The sequence below is a fragment of the Oncorhynchus clarkii genome, chromosome 20 (genome assembly GCF_045791955.1).
Source record: "Oncorhynchus clarkii lewisi isolate Uvic-CL-2024 chromosome 20, UVic_Ocla_1.0, whole genome shotgun sequence".
In the NCBI taxonomy this organism is placed as follows: domain Eukaryota; kingdom Metazoa; phylum Chordata; class Actinopteri; order Salmoniformes; family Salmonidae; genus Oncorhynchus; species Oncorhynchus clarkii.
In genome coordinates, this window is record NC_092166.1 from 32829585 (window position 1) to 32856262 (window position 26678).

The following is a 26678-nucleotide window of genomic DNA, read 5'->3' on the forward strand; positions in this document are numbered from 1 at the left end:
TACCCCTCCCCGTCCACATTATACACACATCAATACTTCACACGGACAACTCTGCTGCGTCGTTAAAATGTAAGAGCGCAACATTTATCGCTACAAAATTGCAATGCGTGTTAAAAAAGACATGGACGTGAAACGTCGCTACAATGCAACACCGCAAACGGTCTGTTGATGTAAAAAATCCCAGCGCCACGACGACCAGTCTTTTCTCTTCCTACCTCACGCTCACCGGCTTTTAATCTCCTCGGACAGCATTTTTACCGAACCCGGTAGACAAATATCTCGGTGAGATTAAATGATACAAGTTTTGCGATACATTCTGCTGCTGGCCAAAGCAGTGCATTGTTATCAGTTACAACCAAAACATACACGCAGCACAGCCATATTGAATTGAATGAAAAATGAGACACAGGGGAAAAAAAGGACCCTCATCTCCTCTGGATGAGGCTTCCAGGCAAATTGGCTTCCAGGCAGTCGCATGAAACGCCTGACAGGAATAGTATTAACCTGGCATTCTTGAGGACAACCCAGTGCATGGTTTAAAGGTTTATTGTTATTTTCTTGCCGTTTTATCATTTGCGTCTTAAGCAACAATAAAACTATTAAAATGTTTAACGTTGCGTTGATTCTCAAAAGGGTGTTATTGTTGGCACATCTGAACAGTCAATCTACAGTTGTAAGGCTATACATAGTTTTATATTTTAATAAATACTGTTTTCTTGGTTTCGTTTTTCCCTGTCCCCGATTTTTATAGAAAATCTACAAATATTAAAATATTCTAAGTCCACAACAATGCTGAAACCATACCAGGAGACTACTTTGGACGTCTGGGAACAATCCCCCAAAATTATTGGAGGGTGTAGTTGCCCTATAATTCAATTGCGCCTAGCAAGTGTGTTGGCTAACAGCGTTGTGATTGGCTAGCAGTGTTTTTGTACTGTACAATGTAGGCTACATGTGATAGCAGAGTTCGCAAAACAAACGCCCCGCAATTGATACAAATCAGTATGATATCATTCTGCCAGGTTGGCCTACTTTGCAGTCAACATTTAATTGGGAAGGTTTTTTGGAAAATCCTTTAGAAATGCTAATTCAAACAGTCCATGATTACTGAATTACAAAGATTAAACCATGACTTCGAAACAAACTTTTTGAATACTTGGTTTGCATACCCATTGTTTGAATAAATCGTAAAAAAGCCAATTGTTAACCAAAACGAACGTGACCAGCTACATTTTTCCACTGGCACCATAGCGACTAATTAAAAATAGGTGTCACACTGTCAGGTCAAAGGGTCGCAAATGCAAGTGGTCACAATTTCAAACCCTTGCATAACGCACAGCCTAATTTTTGAGTTTGCGCAATGTCACCGAAAAGAATGGAGGCGTGCTTAATTAGCCACCTGTATTTGTATGTTTCTGATTTCAATGCTTGACACATGTAACATGAAATAACTCCCAAATTAAATGTTTAAGTGTTACTGACGTTTCTACCTTGTAAAATGAAAGGGGAAATTCTCAATTGAATTTCGTGCTCGTTTTATTATGATGTGTTTTATTATGTGTAACATGATTTACATCATTCAAGTGTGTCCCGAAGTTGATGTGGTTATTTGATCCCCTTGCCACTCTTAAAGTCACCCTCAGTTTCATCAGCAACATGTGACAACTGAGGGCCTCTGAGCGAGTTGGTAGGGGCTAGGGGCTGGTTTGGGATTCACAAATGCACTCCCCTCCACATGAATTTGGACAGTAAAATAATAATTTGGCTCCATACTCCAGCATTTTGGATTTGAGATCAAATGTTTTACATGAGGCGACAGTACAGAATGTCAACTTTTATTTTAGGATTTTTTCCTACATCCGTTTAACTGCAAAAAAAATATATAGTCCCCCCAATTGAAGAAATATTAAGAAATTAATTTATAGTGTATTAAAATAGTCAAAGATATGGTATTTGGTTCCATATTCCTAGCACACAATGACTACCTCAAGCTTGTGACACCACAAACTCATTGGATGCATTTGCAGTTTGTTTTGGTTATGTGTTTCCAATAGGAACTGAATGGTGAATGATTTGAGTAGATGAGACGTTTCTGAATACTTCTAAATTCATCCTGATAATTCCATGATTAAGAAAACCAATGAATGATGATGATTGGGAAGGTTACAGACTACAACAAAACATGATAATCTCTCATCATTACCAATAACAGGGGAGTATAGCATTTTGGGGGGTTATAATTTGTGCCTCTGTACACCTTCCTACTCATCATTATTCACGATTCATTCATGATTATCTATAATCATGGTGGCATACACGTTAAATACAGAATTATTCAGAAACATGTTATATTGTTACGTACAATAAAAGTGACTAAAATGACAATACATCACTCACTATTCAGTTCCTATTGGGAACAATATAATCTGAAACACAATCAAAACAAACTTGACCTACCGTAATTGCTGGACTATTAAGCGCACCTGAATATAAACCGCACCCACTGAATTATTAAAGAAATATGTATTTTGTACATAAATAAGCTGCACATGTCTATAAGCCGCAGGTGCCTACCGGTACATTGAAACAAATGAACTTTACACAGCCTTTAAACGAAACACGGCTTGTAACAAAAATTAAACAGTGGCCTACCAAGAAAGTCATTGGTCACCATCTTCCTCCTCCTGTGCACTGAAACCACTTAAGTCATCTCCTTCGGTGTCGGAGTTGAATAGCCTCAGAATTGCTTCATCCGATGTTGGATCGTTTTCATTGTCGCTCTCGTCACTTTTATCCGGAGGCAAATACCCCGCTGAGCTCATGCTGCCCCTTCAACACGCAGCAGTCCAGCCTTTCGAAACCCGTCAATGATAGTGGATTTTTTGACAATGCTCCACGCTGTCAGGACCCACTGGCAGTCTTGACCATAAGTTGCTCTTCGCATGCGGCCCGTTTTAGTGAAGGATTTCTCCCCACTTGTCATCCAAGCCCCCCACTGAACACGGAGCGCCACCTTAAATGCACGATTTACACTGATGTCGAGTGGCTGCAAATATTTTGGGCCATCTGCTTTTCTTCCCTCTGAAAGCTTTTGTTGTCTTTTTGCACTGAGTCAGTTCCTCACACTGCTTTCCAACGTCTTATCATCGACTCATTAAGGCCAAGCTCCCTTGCAGAAGCTCTATTTCCTTTTCCAACAGCCAGATCGATCGCCTTCAACTTGAAAGCTGCATCATATGCATTTCTCCGTGTCTTTGCCATGATGAGGGTGACAAAATTACTACCGTAATCAGAATGATGGGAAGTTTGAGCGCGCTCGATTTACGTCACATTATGTGACGGTGCTCAGTTTTTTGGCGGCATGAATCTTGTGAAAGCGGGAAAAATCCATAAATTAGCCGCGTCATTGTATAAACCGCGAGGTTCAAAGCGTGGGAATAAAGTAGCGGCTTATAGTCCGGAAATTACGGTAGTCATTGAATCCAAGGAATATGGGACCAAATTCCAAACTTTTTACTATTTTAATACACTAGTGATGTGCAGGTTGACTCATAACCCGCAGTCAAATCCCCGAGCTGAGGTACTGTCGTTCTGCCCCTGAACAGGCAGTTAACCCACTGTTCCTAGGCCATCATTGAAAATAAGAATTTGTTCTTAACTTCTTAACTGTTCTTAACTTGCCTAGTTAAATAAAGGTTAAAAAAAAAAATGTTTTAAAAACTTATGCAGAATTACACTTTTCTTTCAGTAAAATAATACACCAAATGTAGGCAATTCTTTTTTTAAATCGGGAACAGCATCTTGAGAGAATGGTAATGCTGAGTTAGCACCTCTACCAGAAACATCTCAAATCAGGCAAAACAAATCCTGCACCCCGTGTAAAAAAATAAATGTATACGCTGTCTCTGACTGTAGCGTACAGCGCATTTTCTGTGTTAAGGTTGGGTGCAGGCCTCAGAATTTCTCTTTATCACAAATAATCATGTGGTTGCGGATTTATTACTAGCAACTGCGGGCGGGTGAACAAACAGCTGACCCATGCACCACTATAATATACTAGAAGGGCCCAATTCCGATTTAGGAAATTAAACATTTCCTACGCACTTCTCAGAAGTTGGTATTCCGACTTACATAAGAATAGACTGACGAGTTTCAGAAGAAAGTCATAGTTTCTGGACATTTTGAGCCTGTAATCGAACCCACAAATGCTGATACTCAACTAGTCTAAAGGCCATTTTAATTGCTTCTTTAAATCAGAACAACAGTTTTCAGCTGTGCTAACATAATTGCAAAAGGGTCTTCTAATAACATTTGCCAGGGTCATAACTTGAGGAACGGCATGGAGTCGTATAGCAGTTAATACTATAGCGAATTGGTTAGGTTACTGACGTTAGCTCATTTGATATTGTAATGTTAGCGGTCTGACTTTATTTGCCAGCTCATTTTCACACCATAAATTCAATAATTTTATCAGTTAAGTTGGCTAATGTTCCTCAACATTTCTCTGGCTAGCTAACGGAGAACTCAATCCAGCTAGCAAGATACTTAACAATGCCAACAATACTTGTTCCACCACACTTTCTCCCTCACGTCAAGCTTTCCAAATGCCAGTTGTTTTTCGGTTACAGCTCATGAAGTACGCTTCATCACCATATCACCCCCGTCTCGGTGGTAAGGCTTCTCACCTACCTCTTTGTTATCGTTCAGGGGACACGCTGCCATAACTGGCAAACTGCCTTTCCACTCTCCTCTGTCTTTCCAGAGTGCGTGCTGATGCTGCAACTAGCAAATTGGCTGTCTCTTCAGTTGCATGCTGCCTTCTGTTGTTATGTGAATGATTGGCTGAGCCTTGGATAAACGCGCATCACTCGTTCGCTTACAGTCAGCAGTGATCCAAAGCCTCCCCCCAAACTTCCTTCATCAGATTTACACGAATCACGTAGGCGACCTATTTTGGATTCAAAACACAGAATTTGGCAGAAAGGTGACTAGTTTGCATCCCTGTGATTGTCCTTGAGTGGCCCAGCCAGAGCCCAGACTTGAACATCTCTGGAGAGACCTATAAATAGCTGTGCAGCAACACTCCCCATCCAACCTGTCAGAGCTTGAGAGGATCTGCAGAGAAGAATGGGAAAAACTCCCCAAATACAGGTGTACCAAGCTTGTAGCGTCATACCCAAGAAGACAAGGATATAATCACTGCCAAAAGTACTTTACTCAATAATTTGTTTAAGGGTCTGAATACTTATGTAAATGTGAGGTTAGCAAAAGTGAAAACCTTTTTGCTTTGTCATTATGGGGTAGTGGGTGTAGATTGGCAAGCGGAGAAACCCCCCCAATTTAATCAAATGTTAGAATAAGGCTGTATCATAACAAAATGTGAAAAAAAGTCTGTCTGAATATTGTCCGAAGGTACTGTGTGTGTATATAATATAAACTCAACAAAAAAATAACTGTCCTCTCACTGTCAACTGAGTTGATTTTCAGCAAACTTAACATGTGTAAATATTTGTATGAACATAAGATTCAACAACAGACATAAACTGGACACGTTCCACAGACATGTGACTAACAAATGGAATAATCTAAATCAAAAGTAACAGTCAATACAGCTGGTGGCCACACCAGATACTAAGTACTGCAGTGCATCTCCTCATACTTGAGAACTTTGCCAGTTCTTGCTGTGAGATGTTACCGCACTCCTCCACCAAGGCACCTGCAAATTCCCAGACATTTCTGGCGGGGGGGGGTGACCCTAGCCCTCCGGTCCAACAGGTCCCAGACGTGGTCAAAGGGATCGAGATCCAGGCTCTTCGCCGGTCATGGCAGAACACTGACATACATGCCTGTCTTGCAGGAAATCAGCCATACTTCTCGTTTTGTGCGTGGTGGCATTGTCATGCTGGAGGGTCATGTCAGGATGAGCCTGGAAGAAGGGTACCACATGAGGGAGGAGGATGTCTTCCCTGTAATGCACAGCGTTGAGATTGCCTGCAATGACAACAAGCTCAGTCCGATGATGCTGTGACACACCACCCCAGACCATGACGGACCCTCCACCTCCAAATCGATCCAGGCCTCGGTGTAATGCTCATTCCTTCGACGATAAATGCAACTCCGACCATCAGCCCAGGTGAGACAACTACGACTCGTCAGTGAAGATCACTTTTTGCCAGTCCTGTCTGGTCCAGCGACGGTGGGTTTGTGTCCATTGGCGACATTGTTGCCGGGGATGTCTGGTGAGGACCTGCCTTACAACAGGCCTACAAGCCCTCAGTCCAGCCTCTCTCAGCCTATTGCAGACAGTCTGAGCACTGATGGAAAGACTGTGCGTTCCTGGTGCAGTTGTTGTTGCCATCCTGTACCTGTCCAGCAGGTGTGATGTTCGACTGTACCGATCCTGTGCAGGTGTTGTTACACGTGGTCTGCCACTGCGAGAGCTATCAGCTGTCCGTCCTGTCTCCCATAGCGCTGTTTTTGGCGTCTCACAGTACAGACATTGCAATTTATTGCCCTGGCCACATCTGCAGTCCTCATGCCTCCTTGCAGCATGCCTAAGGCACGTTCACGCAGATGAGCAGGGACCCTGGGCATCTTTCTTTTGGTGTATTTCAGAGTCAATAGAAAAGCCTCTTTAGTGTCCTAAGTTTTCATAACTGTGACCTTAATTGCCTACCGTCTGTAAGCCGTTAGTGTCTTAACGACCGTTCCACAGGTGCATGTTCATTAATTGTTTATGGATCATTGAACAAGCATGGGAAAGCGTTTAAACCCTTTACAATGAAGATCTGTGAAGGTATTTGGATTTTTATGAATGTTTATATCCAGTGGGGCAAAAAAGTATTTAGTCAGCCACCAATTGTGCAAGTTCTCCCACTTAAACAGATGAGAGGCCTGTAATTTTCATCATGGGTACACTTCAACTATGACAGACAAAATGAGGAAAAAAAAGTCCAGAAAATCACATTGTAGGATTTTTTATGAATTTATTTGCAAATTATGGTGGAAAATAAGTATTTGGTCAATAACAAATACTTTGTTATATACCCTTTGTTGGCAGAGGTCAAATGTTTTCACAAGGTTTTCACACACTGTTGCTGGTATTTTGGCCCATTCCTCCATGCAGATCTCCTCTAGAGCAGTGATGTTTTGGGGTTGTTGCTGGGCAACACAGACTTTCAACTCCCTCCAAAGATTTTCTATGGGGTTGAGATCTGGAGACTGGCTAGGCCACTCCAGGACCTGAAATGCTTCTTACGAAGCCACTCCTTCGTTGCCCGGGCGGTGTGTTTGGGATCATTGTCATGCTGAAAGACCCAGCCACGTTTCATCTTCAATGCCCTTGCTGATGGAAGGAGGTTTTCACTCAAAATCTCACGATACATGGCCCCATTCATTCTTTCCTTTACACGGATCAGTCGTCCTGGTCCCTTTGCAGAAAAACAGCCCCAAAGCATGATGTTTCCACCCCCATGCTTCACAGTAGGTATGGTGTTCTTTGGATGCAACTCAGCATTCTTTGTCCTCCAAACACGACGAGTTGAGTTTTTACCAAAAAGTTATATTTTGGTTTCATCTGACCATTTGACATTCTCCCAATCTTCCTCTGGATCATGCAAATGCTCTCTAGCAAACTTCAGACGGGCCTGGCCCCGTACTGGCTTAAGCAGGGGGACACGTCTGGCACTGCAGGATTTGAGTCCCTGGTGGCGTAGTGTGTTACTGATGGTAGGCTTTGCTACTTTGGTCCCAGCTCTCTGCAGGTCATTCACTAGGTCCCCCCGTGTGGTTCTGGGATTTTTTCTCACCGTTCTTGTGATCATTTTTGACCCCACGGGGTGAGATCTTGCGTGGAGCCCCAGATCGAGGGAGATTATCAGTGGTCTTGTATGTCTTCCATTTCCTAATAATTGCTCCCAAGTTGATTTCTTCAAACCAAGCTGCTTACCTATTGCAGATTCAGTCTTCCCAGCCTGGTGCAGGTCTACAATTTTGTTTCTGGTGTCCTTTGACAGCTCTTTGGTCTTGGCCATAGTGGAGTTTGGAGTGTGACTGTTTGCGGTTATGGACAGGTGTCTTTTATACTGATAACAAGTTCAAACAGGTGCCATTAATACAGGTAACGAGTGGAGGACAGAGGAGCCTCTTAAAGAAGAAGTTACAGGTCTGTGAGAGCCAGAAATCTTGCTTGTTTGTAGGTGACCAAATACTTATTTTCCACCATAATTTGCAAATAAATTCATTAAACATCCCACAATGTGATTTTCTGGAAAACAAATTCTGATTTTGTCTGTCATAGTTGAAGTGTACCTATGATGAAAATTACAGGCCTCATCTTTTTAAGTGGGAGAAATTGCACAATTGGTGGCTGACTAAATACTTTTTTGCCCCACTGTACATATAAACATATAAATGCAACATGGAAAGTGTTAGTCCCATGTTTCATGAGCTGAAATAAAAGTTCCCAGACATTTTCCAAAAACAAAATGTTATCTCTAAAATGTTGTACACACATTTGTTAACCTCCCTGTTAGTGAGCATTTATCCTTTGCCAAGATTTCTATTTTTTTTTATCCGTTATTTTACCAGGTAAGTTGACTGAGAACACGTTCTCATTTGCAGCAACGACCTGGGGAATAGTTACAGGGGAGAGGAGGGGGATTAATGAGCCAATTGTAAACTGGGGATTATTAGGTGACCATGATGGTTTGAGGGCCAGATTGGCTATTTAGCCAGGACACCGGGGTTAACACCCCTACTCTTACGATAAGTGCGATGGGATCTTTAGTGACCTCAGAGAGTCAGGACACTCGTTTAACGTCCCATCTGAAAGACAGCACCCTACACAGGGCAGTGTCCCCAATCACTGCCCTGGGACATTGGGATATCTTTTTTTTAGACCAGAGGAAAGAGTGCCTCCTACTGGCCCTCCAACACCACTTCCAGCAGCATCTGGTCTCCCATCCAGGAACTGAACAGGACCAACCCTGCTTAGCATCAGAAGCAAGCCAGCAGTGCTATTCAGGGTGGTATGCTGATAATCCATCCACCTGACAGGTGTAGCATATCAAGAAGCTGATTAAACAGCATGATCCTTACACAGGTGCACCTGGTGCTGTGGACAATAAAAGGCCACTAAAATGTGTAGCTTTGTCACACAACACAATGCCACAGATGTCTCAAGTTTTGAGGGAGCGTGCAACTGGCATGCTGACTGCAGGAATGTCCACCAGAGCTGTTGTCAGAGAATGTAATGTTAACTTCTCTACCATAAGAGAAATTGGCAGTACGTCCAACCGGCCTCACAACCGCAGACCACGTGTAACCATGCCAGCCCAGGACCTCCACATCAGACTTCTTCACCTGCGGGATCGTCTGATACCAGCCACCCGGACAGCTGATGAAACTGAGGATTATTTCAGTCTGTAATAAAGCCCTTTTGTAGGGAAAAACTCATTCTGATTGGCTGGGCCTGGCTCACCAGTGGGTGGGTTGGCTGCACCTCACCAATGGCTGCAACTCTGCCCAGTCGTGTGAAATCCATAGATTAGGGACTAATACATTTACTTCAATTGACTATAAGAACTGTAACTCAGTAAAATCGTTGAAATTGTTGCGTTTATATTTTTGTTCAGTATATGTGTGTGTCTTTTGCAGCAATTTTGTAAACAGACCTTGTAGTGTCTGTCATTTCCTCCTCTCCCTCGCTGTCCTTCTGCTCATTGTCTTGTCCAGCAGGTATTCCAACAAACGATTTCTGATGGTCATCAAAGGGGGGTAGTGTTAGAGAGGGGAAGAACAATTTTGTAAAAACAAGGGGAAAGAATAAAGAGATGTAGAGATTTGTAAAGAATAAAGAGACTACAGTTTAAATCTCAGCTGACCTTGCCGTGTCTGGCTCCATCGATGGTCATGTCCTTCACCCCAGGTACTCGATTTTTGCGCTGGGGTGCTTTTGGGGACTCCTTTGACTCCTCAAGTTGACTAACTATCTCTTTATCCTGGGATATGGTTTTTGTCTGAGGTTTCTCAGGCTAAAGGATAGAGAATATCATACATTTGAGCAGGTCAAGTCACAGTTCTAAGCATACATCCCTTATTTAACCAACATATGGTTTAGAGGTCAACCGATTAATCGGAATGGCCGATTAATTAGGGCCGGTTTCAAGTTTTCATAACAATCAGAAATTGGTATTTGAGCGCCGATTTTGCAGATTTTTTTTATACCTTTATTTAACTAGGCAAGTCAGTTAAGAACACATTCTTATTTTCAATGACGGCCTAGGAACGGTGGGTTAACTGCCTTGTTCAGGGGCAGAACGACAGATTTTCACCTTGTCAGCTCGGCGAACCAATCTTGCAACCTTACAGTTAACTCGTCCAACCCTATAACCACCTGCCTCTCGTTGTACTCCACAAGGAGACTGCCTGTTACGCGAATGCAGTAGAAGCCAAGGTAAGTTGCTAGCTAGCATTAAACTTATCTTATAAAAAACAATCATAATCACTAGTTATAACTACACATGGTTGATGATATTACGAGTTTATCTAGCGTGTCCTGCATAAAATCGATGCAACGCTGGGGGATAATTTAACAAAAGCACATTTGCGAACAAAAGCACAATCGTTGGACGACTGTACCTAACCATAAACACCAATGCCTTTCTTAAAATCAATACACAGAAGTATATATTTTTAAACCTGCATATTTAGCTAAAATAAATCCAGGTTAGCAGGCAATATTAACCAGGTGAAATTGTGTCACTTCTCTTGCGTTCATTGCACGCAGAGTCAGGGTATATACACAACAGCTTGGGCAGAATTTTTGCCAGAATTTTACGTAATTATGACATAACATTGAAGGTTGTGCAATGTAACAGCAATATTTAGACTTAGGGATGCCACCCGTTAGATAAAATACAGAACAGTTCCGTATTTCACTGAAATAATAAACGTTTTGTTTTCGAAATGATAGTTTCCGGATTCGACCATATTAATGACCAAAGGCTCATAGTTCTGTGTGTTATGTTATAATTAAGTCTATGATTTGATAGAGCAGTCTGACTGAGCGATGGTAGGCAGCAGTAGGCTCGTAAGCATTCATTCGAACAGCACTTTAGTGCATTTTGCCAGCAGCTCTTCGCAAGCACAGCGCTGTTTATGACTTCAAGCCTATCAGCCTAATGGCGGGGTGCGCGCTAATAGCGTTTCAAACGTCACTCGCTCCGAGACTTGGAGTGGAGCGATGGATAACGCTGCTTCGAGTGTGGCTGTTGTCGATGTGTTCCTGGTTTGAGCCCAGGTAGGGGCGAGGAGGGGGACGGAAGCTATACTGTTACACTGGCAATACTATAGTGCCTATAAGAACATCCACTAGTCAAAGGTATATGAAATACAAATGGTATAGAGAGAAATAGTCCTATAAATACGATATTAACTACAACCTAAAACCTCTTACCTTGGAATATTGAAGTCTCATGTTAAAAGGAACCACCAACTTTCATATGTTCTCATGTTCTGAGCAAGGAACTCAAACGTTAGCTTTTTTACATATTGCACTTTTACTTCTCCAACACTTTGTTTTTGCATTATTTAAACCAAATTGAACATGATTCATTATTTATTTGAGGCTAAATTGATTTTATTGATGTATTATATTAAAGTTAAAATAAGTGTTCATTCAGTATTGTTGTAATTGTCATTATTACAAATATTTTTTTTTATATTTTATATTTTAAATATGTTTTAAAACCGGACGATTAATCGGTATCTGCTTTTTTTTGTCCTCCAATAATCGGTATCGGCGTTGAAAAATAAATCGGTCGACCTCTAATATGGTTACAATAAACATTGTGAGTTTGTGTTTTGGCATCATTGTCTCCTTAAGTTGTCTCTGCTTGTCTACTAGGCTATTAAGTAAAAATGACAGTACATGAAAACAGACTTAATAATCACGTAATTTTTATCACCACCATTGTGTGATATAGAAGTAGACCTAAAGAGATTCCAGCAAGAAGAATCTATACCAAGCTATACCATGTACTTTATGACAACATACAGTACCAGTCAAAAGTTTAGACCCACCTACTCATTCAAGGGTTTTTCTTGATTTGAACTATTTTCTACATTGTAGAATAATACTGAAGACATCATGTAGTAAACAAAAAAAAGTGTTAAACTCAAATATTTGAGATTTTTCAAAGTAGCCACCTGCTATCCTTTATATTATCCTAATAACTACAACCTTTCTATTTTTTTATTAATTTGATGCCAATAAATGCATTTGTTTTTGTTCCTTAAATATATTTGCTGTGTAGTGTTACTAATCTTAAGAGAAACAGTGTAGTCTTTGCATACTGAAATGCCTTGACAGCTTTGCACAACCTTTGCATTCTCTCAACCAGCTTCATGAGGTAGTCACCTGGAATGCATTTCAATTAACAGGTGTGCCTTGTTAAAAGTTAATTTGTGGAATTTCTTTCTTCTTTAATGTGTTTGAGCCAATCAGTTGTGCTGTGACCAGGTAGGGGGGTATACAGAAGATAACCCTATTTGGTAAAAGACCAAGTCCATATTATGGCAAGAACAGTTAAAATATGCAAAGAGAAACAACAGTCCATCATTACTTGTTATTGTTTACTCCATGTGTAACTCTATGTTGCTGTCTGTTCACACTGCTATGCATATTCTTGGTCAGGTCGCAGTTGTAAATGAGAACTTGTTCTCAACTAGCTTACCTGGTTAAATAAAGGTGAAATATATATATATATGTTTTTAAATAAGATCAGTCAATGTGGAACATTTCAAGATCTTTGAAAGTTTCTTCAAGTGCAGTCGCAAAAACCATCGGGCGCTATGATGAAACTGGCTCTCATAAGGACCGCCACAGGAAAGGAAGACCCAGAGTTACCTCTGCTGCAGAGGATAAGTTCATTAGAGTTAACAGCCTCAGAAATCAACAATTAACTGCACCTCAGAAATTGCAGCCAAAATAAATGCTTCAAGTAAAAAGACACATCAACTGCTCAGAGGAGACTTGGGCCTTCATGGTCGAATTGCTGCAAAGCAACCACTACTAAAGAACACCAATAAGAAGAAGAGACTTACATGGGCCAAATAACACAAGCAATGGACTTTAGACCGGTGGAAATTTGTCCCCAAAAAATGTGCAAAACTTTTTGGGGGTTACTACATGATTTCATATGTGTTATTTCATAGTTTTGATGTCTTCAATATTATTTCACAACAAAGAAAATGGGAAAAATAAGGGAAAACTCTTGAGTAGGTGTGCCCAAACTTTTGACCGGTACTGTATATTCACACTGAAATATCACTTTTCCTCCAGCTTTCACAACTTCAGAAAAACATGTAATTCATAAATCAGAAACCATTCTGGTAAACTTCTTGAACATTTGGACAAGGTTCCCTTGAAACATGAATGAAATAACGTCTTCAGATCTCCAGTGATTGTCACTGCTTGGGTGGTCCTGTCAAACCTAGGCCCTGACAGAATAAAAACCAAAAACAACCAAAAGAGAAACCTAAAAAGAAAATCCAAGTACTACATGGTTAATGAACATTACTTTCCCATTTGCTGTTTGGGTTTGATCATTGTTATTCCACTGACTGAGTGAAAGAACACCTATAGACCACTCACCTTTCTACCACTGGGAGTGGTGCGAGTTTTGCCCTGGGAGGACGAAGATGAACCAGACGAGCTTGAGGAGGATGACCCAGAGTCAGAATCTGAGGAGTCACTAGATGAGGAAGCTCGTCTTCCCTGCTTCTCTTGTTTCTTTTGACTTCTCTCCCTTCCCCGGTCTACATTGCCCTCTTCCGGTGGGGGTGAGGGAGGTACCACAGATTCTGCTGGACCCGAGGGGACGTTTCCTGCATCCACCCGTTTAGCACCTCTGGCTATCTCTCCCACTTCCTGTTTGTTTGTCTCCTTATCTGCTAGGACATGCTCCTCTGACACAAGCTCCTTAGCCTTTTCTTCTTCAGGACTCTTGCCTAGTGTGGCAATCACTGGGGTCTCTGGCCCTGTCGTGTCTGCTGCAGTTGGTCCAGAAACAAGAAACCCCTGTCTTGCAGGCATCTGTGATGCTGCCTGTCCAGAAGAAAGCTTGGACCCCTGCAGAGTACTTTCCTGCTCTTGTTCCCCAGGTTTTCTTGGGGACTGGAGAGCGGAGGCCTGAGTATGGGGGCTGTCAGAGAATGTACGGGGCCTCTTGATGACCAGGGATGCAGAGCAAGATGGGGACAGAACTGGGGGGTCTCTCAAGAAACGGAACTTCTTGAAGGAGGACTGGGGTGACAGAGGCGTTGCTATAGTTGGTGACAGGGGCGTACCAGATTCAACTGGCTGGTTGTCTCTCGATGCTGTTTGGGGTAGGGATGGCACGTGGGGCTCCCCACCCTCCTCTGTTGCCGCCATTCTACCTGCTCCTGGGGAGAGGGGAGGAGTGGGCAGGGGGGTAAGACCAATCTCACGACCACGTTTCCATGGAGGAAGATGACTCTCCCTCTCAGCCACCATAGCCCTTTCCTTATCTTGTTCCAAAACACTCTCCCTCTCTTCTTTTTCTCTCTGCAGGGCCTTCTGTTCTAAAGCCCTCTCCTTCTCCTCTCTCTCACGTTCCAAAGCTTTTCCCCTCTCCATGGCTCTTTCTTTCTCCCTTTCAATTCTTTCTTGGTGCAAAGCCCTTGCCTTCTCCTCCCTATCTTTCTCCCTCTCCTCCAGTTCCCGCTCTAAAGCTTTCTGCCTCTCCTGTTCCCGCACCAGCACTGTCTGCCTCTCTAGCTCCAGCGCTGTCTGCCTCTCTAGCTCCAGCGCTGTCTGCCTCTCTAGCTCCAGCGCTGTCTGCCTCTCTAGCTCCAGCGCTGTCTGCCTCTCTAGCTCCAGCGCTGTCTGCCTCTCTAGCTCCAGCGCTGTCTGCCTCTCTAGCTCCAGCGCTGTCTGCCTCTCTAGCTCCAGCGCTGTCTGCCTCTCTAGCTCCAGCGCTGTCTGCCTCTCTAGCTCCAGCGCTTTCTGCCTCTCTAGCTCCAGCGCTTTCTGCCTCTCTAGCTCCAGCGCTTTCTGCCTCTCTAGCTCCAGCGCTTTCTGCCTCTCTAGCTCCAGCGCTTTCTGCCTCTCTAGCTCCAGCGCTTTCTGCCTCTCTAGCTCCAGCGCTTTCTGCCTCTCTAGCTCCAGCGCTTTCTGCCTCTCTAGCTCCAGCGCTTTCTGCCTCTCTAGCTCCAGCGCTTTCTGCCTCTCTAGCTCCAGCGCTTTCTGCCTCTCTAGCTCCAGCGCTTTCTGCCTCTCTAGCTCCAGCGCTTTCTGCCTCTCTAGCTCCAGCGCTTTCTGCCTCTCTAGCTCCAGCGCTTTCTGCCTCTCTAGCTCCAGCGCTTTCTGCCTCTCTAGCTCCAGCGCTTTCTGCCTCTCTAGCTCCAGCGCTTTCTGCCTCTCTAGCTCCAGCGCTTTCTGCCTCTCTAGCTCCAGCGCTTCCTGCCTCTCTAGCTCCAGCGCCTCCTGCCTCTCTAGCTCCAGCGCTTCCTGCCTCTCTAGCTCAAGCGCCTCCTGCCTCTCTAGCTCAAGCGCTTCCTGCCTCTCTAGCTCCAGCGCTTTCTGCCTCTCTAGCTCCAGCGCTTCCTGCCTCTCTAGCTCCAGCGCTTCCTGCCTCTCTAGCTCCAGCGCTTTCTGCCTCTCCTCCTGTTCCCGCTTCAAAGCTTTCTGCCTAACTAGCTCCAAAGCTTTCTCCTTCTCAACTCGCTCTTGCTCCAAAGCCTTTTCCCTCTCTAGACGCTCCGTCTCCAATGCTTTCTCCCTCTCCAATTGTTCTCGCTCCAAGGCTCTCTCTCTTTCCTGTCTCTCTCTCTCCAAGGCTTTCTCCATCTCCACCCTTTCTTGTTCAAGAACTTGCTCCCGCTCAAGAGCCCTTTCCCTCTCCTCCCGCTCAAAAGCTTTAGTTCTTTCCCTCTCCTCTCTCTCTTGCTGCAAAGCTTGCTCTCGTTCCATGGCTCTCTGCCTTTCTAACTCCACAGCTTTCTCAAGCTCAAGGGCCCTCTCTCTTGCCACAGACTTCTCTCTCTCTTCTGCCAAAGCTTTCTCTCTTTCCTCCCGCTCTTGTTCAAGAGCTTGTGCCCTCTCTCGCTCTAAAGCTCTTTCCCTCTCCTTCCTTTCTACCTCCAAGGCTTTCTCCCTCTCCTCCCTCTCTCGCTCCAAAGCTCTTTCCCTCTCTTGCTCCATGGCACGCTGTTGCTCAAATATTCTCTGTCTTTCCAGCTCCACGGATCTAAGTCTCTCTTGCTCAAGGGCCTTTTCTCTTTCGCTCTCTGCCTGCAGCTCCCTTTCCTTGTTTTCTTGTTGCCATGCAGAATCTCTCTCATCCATTATAGTGGGCCTAAGCACACTCACAGGAACTTGACTGTGGGATAGATGGCCTCCAAGGACACCCTGGTTGGTAACTGGAACCAGACTGGGGAAGGGCAAACTGGCTACAGCATTGGCTGTGTGGGTGATGGCAGACACTGTGCCCTCTTGAGGACCTCTACCAGGAAATATTGTTGCAGTTGCAGCATTGTTGTCCTGCCTTTCTGCCTCCCCACGTCCATGCCACCCAACTCCAGAGAAGGCGCCTTCTGATGCCATCTTGCGTGCCAGCAGGGTCAGTGGGCCAGGCTTGCGCTCTGCGTTGCTTTGTGGTTCTGGACTACTACTACGACTGCCACTGCTAGAGGAGCCAGAGCTGGAGGTACTGGAAGTACGCTGCCTAGCCGGGAGCTCACCTGGACTAGGGGGGCTTTGTTTAGGGGTATCAGGCAGTGGGAATGATAACTCTGGGGGAGGGGAGGGGGGAGGGGTAGGCTGTCGAAGCTGCGGAGACAACAGGGGGGGGATGTGCTGTGGGGGTTGGCGGGATCCTTCAGACCTCTCTCTTGCTAGCTGGCCTCTTGGTGGCTCTCCTAGATCCCTCCTCCTGGCACCGCTATCCCAGTCCTCATCCTCGCCATCCTCGTCACCTCCGTCGCTGTCATCATCGCTATCTGCTGGGACTTGGCTAGAGGATGGGACTCTCTCCGGTCGCTGCTCACCATCAGCTACACACACAGACAGAGAAGCAACGGCAGTAGGGGCAGAGGTAGGAGAGGTAGAGGCAGGTGGACCAGACACATGGCCGTCTTTGGCCCTGTGTCCCTCTCCCTCGCTTGCGGGGCCTGCTAGTCCCTCTCCCTCGGAGGGGCCAAGTGGCTTGTGCTGGTCAACCAACACGGGTACGTCATCCTGATGAGGACAGAAAGGGAGATGAGATTGAGTTTGTTGCAGGACTATACCACAGTTCCTCCCATACATGCAGTTGTTCAGGCATACATTAAACTGCATGCAAGATTGTGTTAATCATGAAAGATTCTCAGACGTGCAAGCTTCTCTCAAACATGCAAGTTGCACAACAGGGGTGTGTATTCATTACACAGATTCTGTTTGCAAAAAGAATGAAAACAGGGAGGAACCTAGCTGAATTTGCCCATTAGACACTCTTGTTTTAGTTACAAAATGGAATGCAAAAGGGAAAATGATTACGCCCCTGGAGATTCTTAAAAACAGAAAGAACACAGCGATTAGTCTGCAACTAACCTGGTCTGGGACAGCACAGGCAGAGCTGTTATTGCCCTGTGTGTGGTCCTCTTGGTCTGTATCTGGAAAAACATAGTAGTGAAATGTAATGAGACAAAGTACCCTGAGCAGGAGATGAGTAGCTGACCTGATTTGATTTATAAAGGAACCGCGCTCAGTACAGGCATAGAACTGACATGTAAACTACCCAGGCTTAAACCCCAAGCCAATACGTAAACGTGAGGAAGTAAACTGCCAACTTACCATCATCTTCGACTGCTTCCCGGGCCTCTTTCTCAAGACGCTGCCTCAAGAGCTCCTGCTGTTTTGCCAGATACTGCTTAATGAAACTATTCTGGCTCATCTCTTCACCAATCTGAAATAATCAGACAGACCATAAGACTTAAAATCCTTGCCCATCTCCATCATATTGAAGAAGTAATTAGAGAAACTGACAAATATCTACACAAGGAGCTGATTGAATTGTTATGGTTCATGCAACTTCTTCATACAGTAACTCACCTGGGAGTTTGGCTGCAGTCCTATGTGATGGTGTGAGGTTCTCTGGAGGTTCTCCAGCATGAGAGCCTGTCACAAACATAATACATGATCACACACACAACACAGTAAACAGACTTTCACAAAATAAATGATGAATTGTTGTATGTTGCATCTGATAATCATGTGAAGCTAGTTACATGATGGGCTCATTAGAAAACATTCACACTAAGAGGGCTTTAACAAAACAAATTCAATATCAAATATTCGTTGTAGCAGAAGCATATACCTCTCGTTACCTCTTTCCCTACTGTATTTATTTTATTTATTTTGCTCCTTTGCACCCCATTATTTGAATTTCTACTTTGCACATTCTTCCTCTGCAAATCTACCATTCCAGTGTTTTACTTGCTATATTGTATTTACTTTGCCGCCATGGCCCTTTTTTTGCCTTTACCTTCCTTATCTCACCTCATTTGCTCACATCGTATATAGACTTGTTTATACTGTATTATTGACTGTATGTTTGTTTTACTCCATGTGTAAAACTCTGTGTTGTTGTATGTGCTTTATCTTGGCCAGGTCTCAATTGTAAATGAGAACTTGTTCTCAACTTGCCTACCTGGTTAAATAAAGGTGAAATAAAAAAAATAAAAAATACTGTCCGATATCGACTAAATACAAATAATTGTATTTTCAACTGAGAGGTAGCTAGTTAGCTAGATTGATTAAACTACACTTGAAAGCGACAATGGTTGCTAGCTAACGTTAGCTGTTTGCATCTCAAGCTGCTTGCAATTCACTTGGATTGCTAACATTACATCTTCTAATTATACAAAGGAATAATTCCCCGAAGATCCGGGCCCCCAAAACGTTTAGATTACTTTTATTAATCCATGAATTCCTTCATTCATTATTTTGTTTACTACGCCTCCCAAAGCTTGCTAGCTTCAAGTACAGTAGATAGCAAGCTACTTTACAGGCGCGTCCACGTTGTATAACCTCCCCCCAACTCGTGCACACCAACAAAGCGCGGACCGTGCAGCCGCAGACGACAAAACTACCAGTAGCTAGCAGCTAACGTTAGCTACCAGCCGTGTCTCGCATAAACAACAAACGTCCATTTAAACTTTGGTTAACAACTTATTCAACAAACAAGCCATTTCAAATGGTAGAACATAGCAAACCTTCCAACGACGACAAAACATTATCCGAAAGTAAACAGCACACAGTAATTATTTTTATTTTATTTTTTAAAACTAGGCAAGCACTCCGGCCTGCAAGGCAAGCATCGGCCAGTCTCTAGCAACACCGAGGTTTAGCGACTGCAGGTTACAAACGACCTCAAATTCTTAACAAAACTCACCCCTTTGAGCCTCTTAATGAGAGCATTTTTCTGTCCGCTTTTAGGAAGCCCCCGCTCCTCCAAAGCAGCTTTCAAATCCGCCACCCGTAGAGATTGTAGCGGCCTCCCGTCCAGTGTAACGTCTTCGAGGTCCGCCATTTTCCCTTTCCTCACTAATTCGCTTCAGCAACGCCTTCCTTCAACCAACGTCTGAGTAGTCAAAGTGTAAATTGAATTTTATTATTACATATTATTTGATTTTATTCATACATTCGATGGTGGAGTGTTATGCATACACGCTATTCACAATGAATTTGCATTAATAAGATACCTAAACATTATTTGGAAAATGTCATTTCCTTAGATAATAATTTTATTTGTACCAACAGGAGGCACTCTTTCACGTGTCAAAATAATCTCTTTTGAATCATGTTTTTTAATTTTGTAATTTTTGTATTTTTTTTAATTTTTTTTATTAATTTCAAATCAATACATAAAGCACATGAGGGAACACAAGCATACATAGATTACAAACAATAAACAATCGAGCTAGGGGGTACAATATCACATTACAATTACACAAGGACCTTAAGGGACATGCATATACTTACAATTCTAACAGCTTTTTTGTTAGTAGAGCATTTAACTGTCTTAAAATACAGTTCAATTTCTTTTTGTAGGGTACGAAAATGTGGTTTTCTGTTTGTAAATTTACATTTGTGTATATGAAATTTGGCCAAAAGAATAATGAAATTAATTACATAAAAATGATTCCGCTTATTTCTATTGTATGTAAAGAATCCAAACAGTATATCTCTCCACAATAGTGTAAAATCTTCATAAATGTGTTCAATTATAAACCTACTGATGTCTTGCCACATTTTTCTTACATGCATACAATGCCAAAAAAGATGCACAACTGTTTCTGGGTGGTCATTACAGAAGGAGCAATTTGAGTTGATGTTTTCCTTAAACTTCTTCATATAGTGGTTGGCAGGATAATATTTATGAATAATTTTAAAGGAAACTTCCTTAATTTTGTTAACAAGTATATTATAACAGATATTATCAATAAATCCATTCCAATAAGGCATGACATAAGGTTCCTGAATAACATAGCAACACCTGAGGGAATGGCATCTAAAACAATTGCAAAATCTTTAGGTGTTACAGGGACCTTGTAGTGATAAGAATTCTTTATAACCGAGTAAAAGACCCTCTGCATTTACCAGTTGGCTCACCAATAGGATATTATTTCTGAACCAATATTCTAAAAACAGAGAGGTATTTTTATACAATATATCCCGATTATTCCATATATAATATCTGTGTGGAGAAAAATTGTGTTTATAAATTAAGGACCATGACAAGAAAACCTGCCGATGAAAAGCAGAAAGTTTCACTGGAACTTTGTCAATATTATAATTGCAAAACAACATGAAGTTAAGGCCACCAAAAGTAGAGAAGACATGATGAGGAATAAAATTCCAGATAGAAGTGGGTCTTCTTAGGAATTGTTTTATCCAATTGATCTTAAAAGTATTATTTAAGGTAGTAAAATCCAGAAAATTCAGTCCTCCATTCTCATAAGTGTTCATTAGAACAGTTTTCCTAATGTAATGGGTACGGTTTCTCCAAAGAAAGTTGAAAAGCATCTGGTCTATCTCCTTGCTTATTTTATGGTCAAGATATAAAGATAGCGCACCATATGTTAGTCTAGAGATACAGTGCCTTGCGAAAGTATTCGGCCCCCTTGAACTTTGCGACCTTTTGCCACATTTCAGGCTTCAAACATAAAGATATAAAACTGTATTTTTTTGTGAAGAATCAACAACAAGTGGGACACAATCATGAAGTGGAACGACATTTATTGGATATTTCAAACTTTTTTAACAAATCAAAAACTGAAAAATTGGGCGTGCAAAATTATTCAGCCCCTTTACTTTCAGTGCAGCAAACTCTCTCCAGAAGTTCAGTGAGGATCTCTGAATGATCCAATGTTGACCTAAATGACTAATGATGATGAATACAATCCACCTGTGTTTAATCAAGTCTCCGTATAAATGCACCTGCACTGTGATAGTCTCAGAGGTCCGTTAAAAGCGCAGAGAGCATCATGAAGAACAAGGAACACACCAGGCAGGTCCGAGATACTGTTGTGAAGAAGTTTAAAGCCGGATTTGGATACAAAAAGATTTCCCAAGCTTTAAACATCCCAAGGAGCACTGTGCAAGCGATAATATTGAAATGGAAGGAGTATCAGACCACTGCAAATCTACCAAGACCTGGCCGTCCCTCTAAACTTTCAGCTCATACAAGGAGAAGACTGATCAGAGATGCAGCCAAGAGGCCCATGATCACTCTGGATGAACTGCAGAGATCTACAGCTGAGGTGGGAGACTCTGTCCATAGGACAACAATCAGTCGTATATTGCACAAATCTGGCCTTTATGGAAGAGTGGCAAGAAGAAAGCCATTTCTTAAAGATATCCATAAAAAGTGTCGTTTAAAGTTTGCCACAAGCCACCTGGGAGACACACCAAACATGTGGAAGAAGGTGCTCTGGTCAGATGAAACCAAAATTGAACTTTTTGGCAACAATGCAAAACGTTATGTTTGGCGTAAAAGCAACACAGCTGAACACACCATCCCCACTGTCAACATGGTGGTGGCAGCATCATGGTTTGGGCCTGCTTTTCTTCAGCAGGGACAGGGAAGATGGTTAAAATTGATGGGAAGATGGATGGAGCCAAATACAGGACCATTCTGGAGGAAAACCTGATGGAGTCTGCAAAAGACCTGAGACTGGGACGGAGATTTGTCTTCCAACAAGACAATGATCCAAAACATAAAGCAAAATCTACAATGGAATGGTTCAAAAATAAACATATCCAGGTGTTAGAATGGCCAAGTCAAAGTCCAGACCTGAATCCAATCGAGAATCTGTGGAAAGAACTGAAAACTGCTGTTCACAAATGCTCTCCATCCAACCTCACTGAGCTCGAGCTGTTTTGCAAGGAGGAATGGGAAAAAAATTCAGTCTGTCGATGTGCAAAACTGATAGAGACATACCCCAAGTGACTTACAGCTGTAATCGCAGCAAAAGGTGGCGCTACAAAGTATTAACTTAAGGGGGCTGAATAATTTTGCACGCCCAATTTTTCAGTTTTTGATTTGTTAAAAAAGTTTGAAATATCCAATAAATGTCGTTCCACTTCATGATTGTGTCCCACTTGTTGTTGATTCTTCACAAAAAAATACAGTGTTATATCTTTATGTTTGAAGCCTGAAATGTGGCAAAAGGTCGCAAAGTTCAAGGGGGCCGAATACTTTCGCAAGGCACTGTACCTTCAGCCTTGGTTATTAGGACTCTACCTTTTAAAGATAGGTCCCTCTGTAGCCATTGATTTAGTTTCTTCTGGGTTTTTTTAATAATAGGGTTAAAATTTAGTAAGCCTCTAGACTTCTGATCCTTTGTAATGGTTATGTCTAAATATGTAAGTTCTTCTTTTACTGGAATACCATAATATGAAGGTGTCACACAATCTTTGACAGCCATGAGTTCACATTTCTTAATGTTAAGATATAGACCAGACGCTTTGGAAAAGGATTGTATCACATTGATCGATATGGGAATTTGGTTAGCGTCTTTCAGAAAAAGTGTAGTATCGTCAGCCAGCTGGCTTATAATAATTTCTTTACCAGCTATGGAGATACCTTGTACAGGACTATTATTTAAAGAATTTGCAAGAAGTTGGGTGATTAATAAAAACAGGCACGGAGAGAGGACAACTTTGCCTAATTCCTCTCTTTAACTCAAATCTAGGTGAGGTGCCATATTTCAATTTGATAGAGCTGTTACCATTTGCATAGAGTGTCTTAATAGCCTTACAGAAAAAATCCCCTAAGCCAAGTCTCTCAAGGGAGTGGAAGAGAAACTGATGCTCTACTGTGTCAAATGCTTTATAAAAATCTAAAAATAATATGAAGCTATCCTCAGTTATTAGGTCTGAGTAGTCAAGTACGTCTAATACTAGTCTGACATTGTTAGAAATATGTCTGTTCCTCATGAAGCCAGACTGTGTTTCATCAATGATTGCATCCAGGACTTCTTTAATTCTTTTTGCAAGTAGTGAGGCTAATATCTTATAGTCATTATTAAGAAGACAAATGGGACGCCAGTTATCGATGAGCAGCACTTCTTTTTTGGGTTTAGGTATCAGTGTTATTAACCCCTGACTCATTGTAGGAGGGAGAACATTGTTTTTAATACTCTCTAAAAAGGAAAAAATGTTGAATCATGTCAGAGTGCAAAATGTCTTGGTGCAGCATCAGTTGTAACAACAACTGTCATTGTTCTTTGACAAATCTTTAGCGGTCACGTCTTGCTCGACTGGGGGTGCTTTCCTAGGGGTGTCCTGGCCAGAGCCCTTTTGCCAGCCCTGTTCCTTATTAGGCTATAACACAACCATGTTTTTCCACATCTCTAAGGTCCCATGAATGAAATGGATGGTTGTGTAAAAATGTTTTACGGCAAAATTGGTTAAATTGTTAAGTATTGTGACACACACCCTAAACTCAGACAGTGCACAATAATGCCTGGCTGTAGGTGGGGGTGGGCCAATCTCATGTAACCCGATATTGCTAAAATTTGGAATACAAGTAGACAATTGTCTGCCTACATACAAATCACATTTTATTGGTCATATGCGCCGGATACAACAGGTGTAGACTTTACAGTGAAATGCTTACTTACGAGCCCATTTCCAACAATCTAGAGTTAAAAAGTAAGACAAATATTTGCTAAATAAAAAAGGGAATAGTAACACAATAAAAACAATAACGAGGCCAGTGGTGGAAAAAGTACCCAATTGTCATACTTGAGTAAAAGTAAAGATACCTTCATAGAAAATAACTCAAGTAAAAGTGAAAGTCACCCATTTCTTTTTTTAAACTAGGCAAGTCAGTTAAGAAAAATTCTTATTTACAATTGACGGCCTGCCCCACCCAAACCCTCTCCTAACTTGGACGGCGCCGGGCCAATTGTGCACCACCCTAAAATACTACTTGAATAAAAGTCTAAAAGTATTTGGTTTTTAAATATACTTAAGTATCAAAAGTAAAGTATAAATAATTTCAAATTCCTTATATAAAGCAAATCAGAAAGCATAATTTGATTATTTTTTAAAATGTATTTACAGATAGCCAGGGGCATGCTCCAACACTCAGACATAATTTACAAACGACTCATGTGTTTAGTGAGTCTGCCACATCAGAGGTAGTAGGGATGACCAGGGATGTGCTCTTGATAAGTGTGTGAATTAGGCCATTTTCCTGTCCTGTAAGCATTCAAAATGTAACTAGTACTTTTGGGTGTCAAGCAAAATGTTTTACTGTAAAAAGTACACTTTTTTTTTAGGAATGTAGTCAAAATAAAATCAAACTTTATTTGTCACATGCGCCGAATACAACAAGTGTAGACTTTACCGTAAAATGCTTACTTACAAGCCCTTAACCAACAGTGCAGTTCAAGAAGAGTTAAGAAAACATTTACCAAGTACTCTAAAATAAAAAGTAATAATAAAAAGAAACACAATAAGAATAACAATAACGAGGCTATATACAAGGGTCACCAGTACCGAGTCAGTGTGCGGGGGTACATGTTAGTCAAGTTAATTTGTACACGAAGATGGGGGTGAAGTTCAACACCATGTGTGGACCCCAGGAAGAGTAGCTGCTGCTTTCGCAACAGCTAATGGAGATCCTAATAAAATACAAAATACTAACCGACTTAAATTCATTACCTGAATGTTCTATTTATTAATGTGAAACTTTTCTCCACGTTGTCTGTGGCAATGCCCTTCACAAAGAAAGCTGGCCAGAGTACTGCAATTTACATTCCTTGCTGGCAGTGGGTTTTCCAGTAACTCTTGTGGACGGAGGACATTAAGCTAACTCTGGTCACCCACAAATCTGATCACTAAGCTAAGGACTCTGGGACTAAACACCCCCCTCTGCAACTGGATCGTGGAATTCCTGACGGGCCTCCCCCAGGTGGCAACAACACTTCTGCCCGCTGATCCGTAACACTGGGGCCGCTCAGGGGACTATGCATAGATAATAAACAGCGAGTAGCAGCAGTGTACAAAAAGGGGGGGTTCATGTAAATTGTCCGGTGGCGATTTTATGAATTGTTCAGCAGTCTTATAGCTTGGGGGTAGAAGCTGTTGAGGAGCCTTTTGGTCCCAGACTTGGCGATTCGGTACCGCTTGCCGTGCTGTAGCAGAGAAAACAGTCTATAACTTGGGAGACTGGAGTCTCTGACATTTTTATGGGCTTTCCTCTGACACCGCCTATTGTATATGTGCTGGGTGGCAGAAAGCTTGGCCCAGTGATGTACTGGACCATTCGCACTACCCTCTGTAGCGCCTTGCAGTCAGATGCCAAGCAGTTGCCATACCAGGTGGTGATGCAACCGGTCAGGATGCTCTCGATGGTGCAGCTGTAGAACCTTTTGAGGATTTAGGGACCCATACCACTGTTGTGTCGTCAGCAAACTGAAGGATGGTGTAGGAGTCGTGTTAGGTCACATAGTCATAGGTGAACAGGGAATACAGAATGGAACTAAGTGCACACCCCTGAGGGCCCCCAGTGTTAAGGATCAGCGTGGCAGACGTGTTGTTGCCTACTCTTACCACCTGGGGGTGGCCGTCAGGAAGTCCAGGATCCAGTTGAAGAGGGAGGTGTTTAGTCCCAGAGTCCTTAGCTTAGTGATGAGATTCGAGGGCAATATGGTGTTGAGCGCTGAGCTGTAGTCAATGAACAGCATTCTCACATAGGTGTTTCTTTTGTCTAGGTGAGAAAGGGCAGTGTGGAGTGCGATTGAGAATCATTTTCACACCATTCATTTTTCCAGAAGGGATTTTAGAAACACTTAAAATAAGCGTATTGTGTATTGTGTATGCTTACCCTGGCATGATGTTTTGAAAACCGTGTAAATCTCTCTAGTATAAGGTGACTTTTATCAATATATTTGCCTGTATTTACCCCCCAAAAATGAAATGCTAATTAGCTGATAATGTGGCTATCATAAAGAACTACAAATGCCGTGATTTATCTGAACAAGACTGCCAAATTGAGGCAAAGATAAGAATCTCTGGATTAACTATCTGATGTTAGCTAAATTTAGTAATTAATAAATTGGCTACATTTCTTTAAATTGACAATTCTGTGAACTGTCTT

At 42.4% G+C, this 26678-nt stretch overlaps 1 protein-coding gene across 1 annotated transcript in view; it reads right to left on the minus strand.

Moving 5' to 3' along the window:
- LOC139376260 (apoptotic chromatin condensation inducer in the nucleus-like) overlaps positions 1–19627 on the minus strand; it is a 31600-nt gene extending 11973 nt beyond the window's left edge. Inside the window, exons 1-7 of the mRNA XM_071118602.1 lie at positions 19458–19627; positions 18116–18181; positions 17858–17969; positions 17615–17676; positions 13658–17263; positions 9885–10034; positions 9675–9757 (exon numbers count right to left, since the gene is read on the minus strand). Coding sequence (XP_070974703.1) covers positions 9675–9757; positions 9885–10034; positions 13658–17263; positions 17615–17676; positions 17858–17969; positions 18116–18181; positions 19458–19595 — 4217 coding nt within the window. The 5' untranslated portion in view covers positions 19596–19627. The remainder of the gene's footprint in view (positions 1–9674; positions 9758–9884; positions 10035–13657; positions 17264–17614; positions 17677–17857; positions 17970–18115; positions 18182–19457) is intronic.
- Between the last annotated feature and the right edge of the window lie 7051 nt (positions 19628–26678).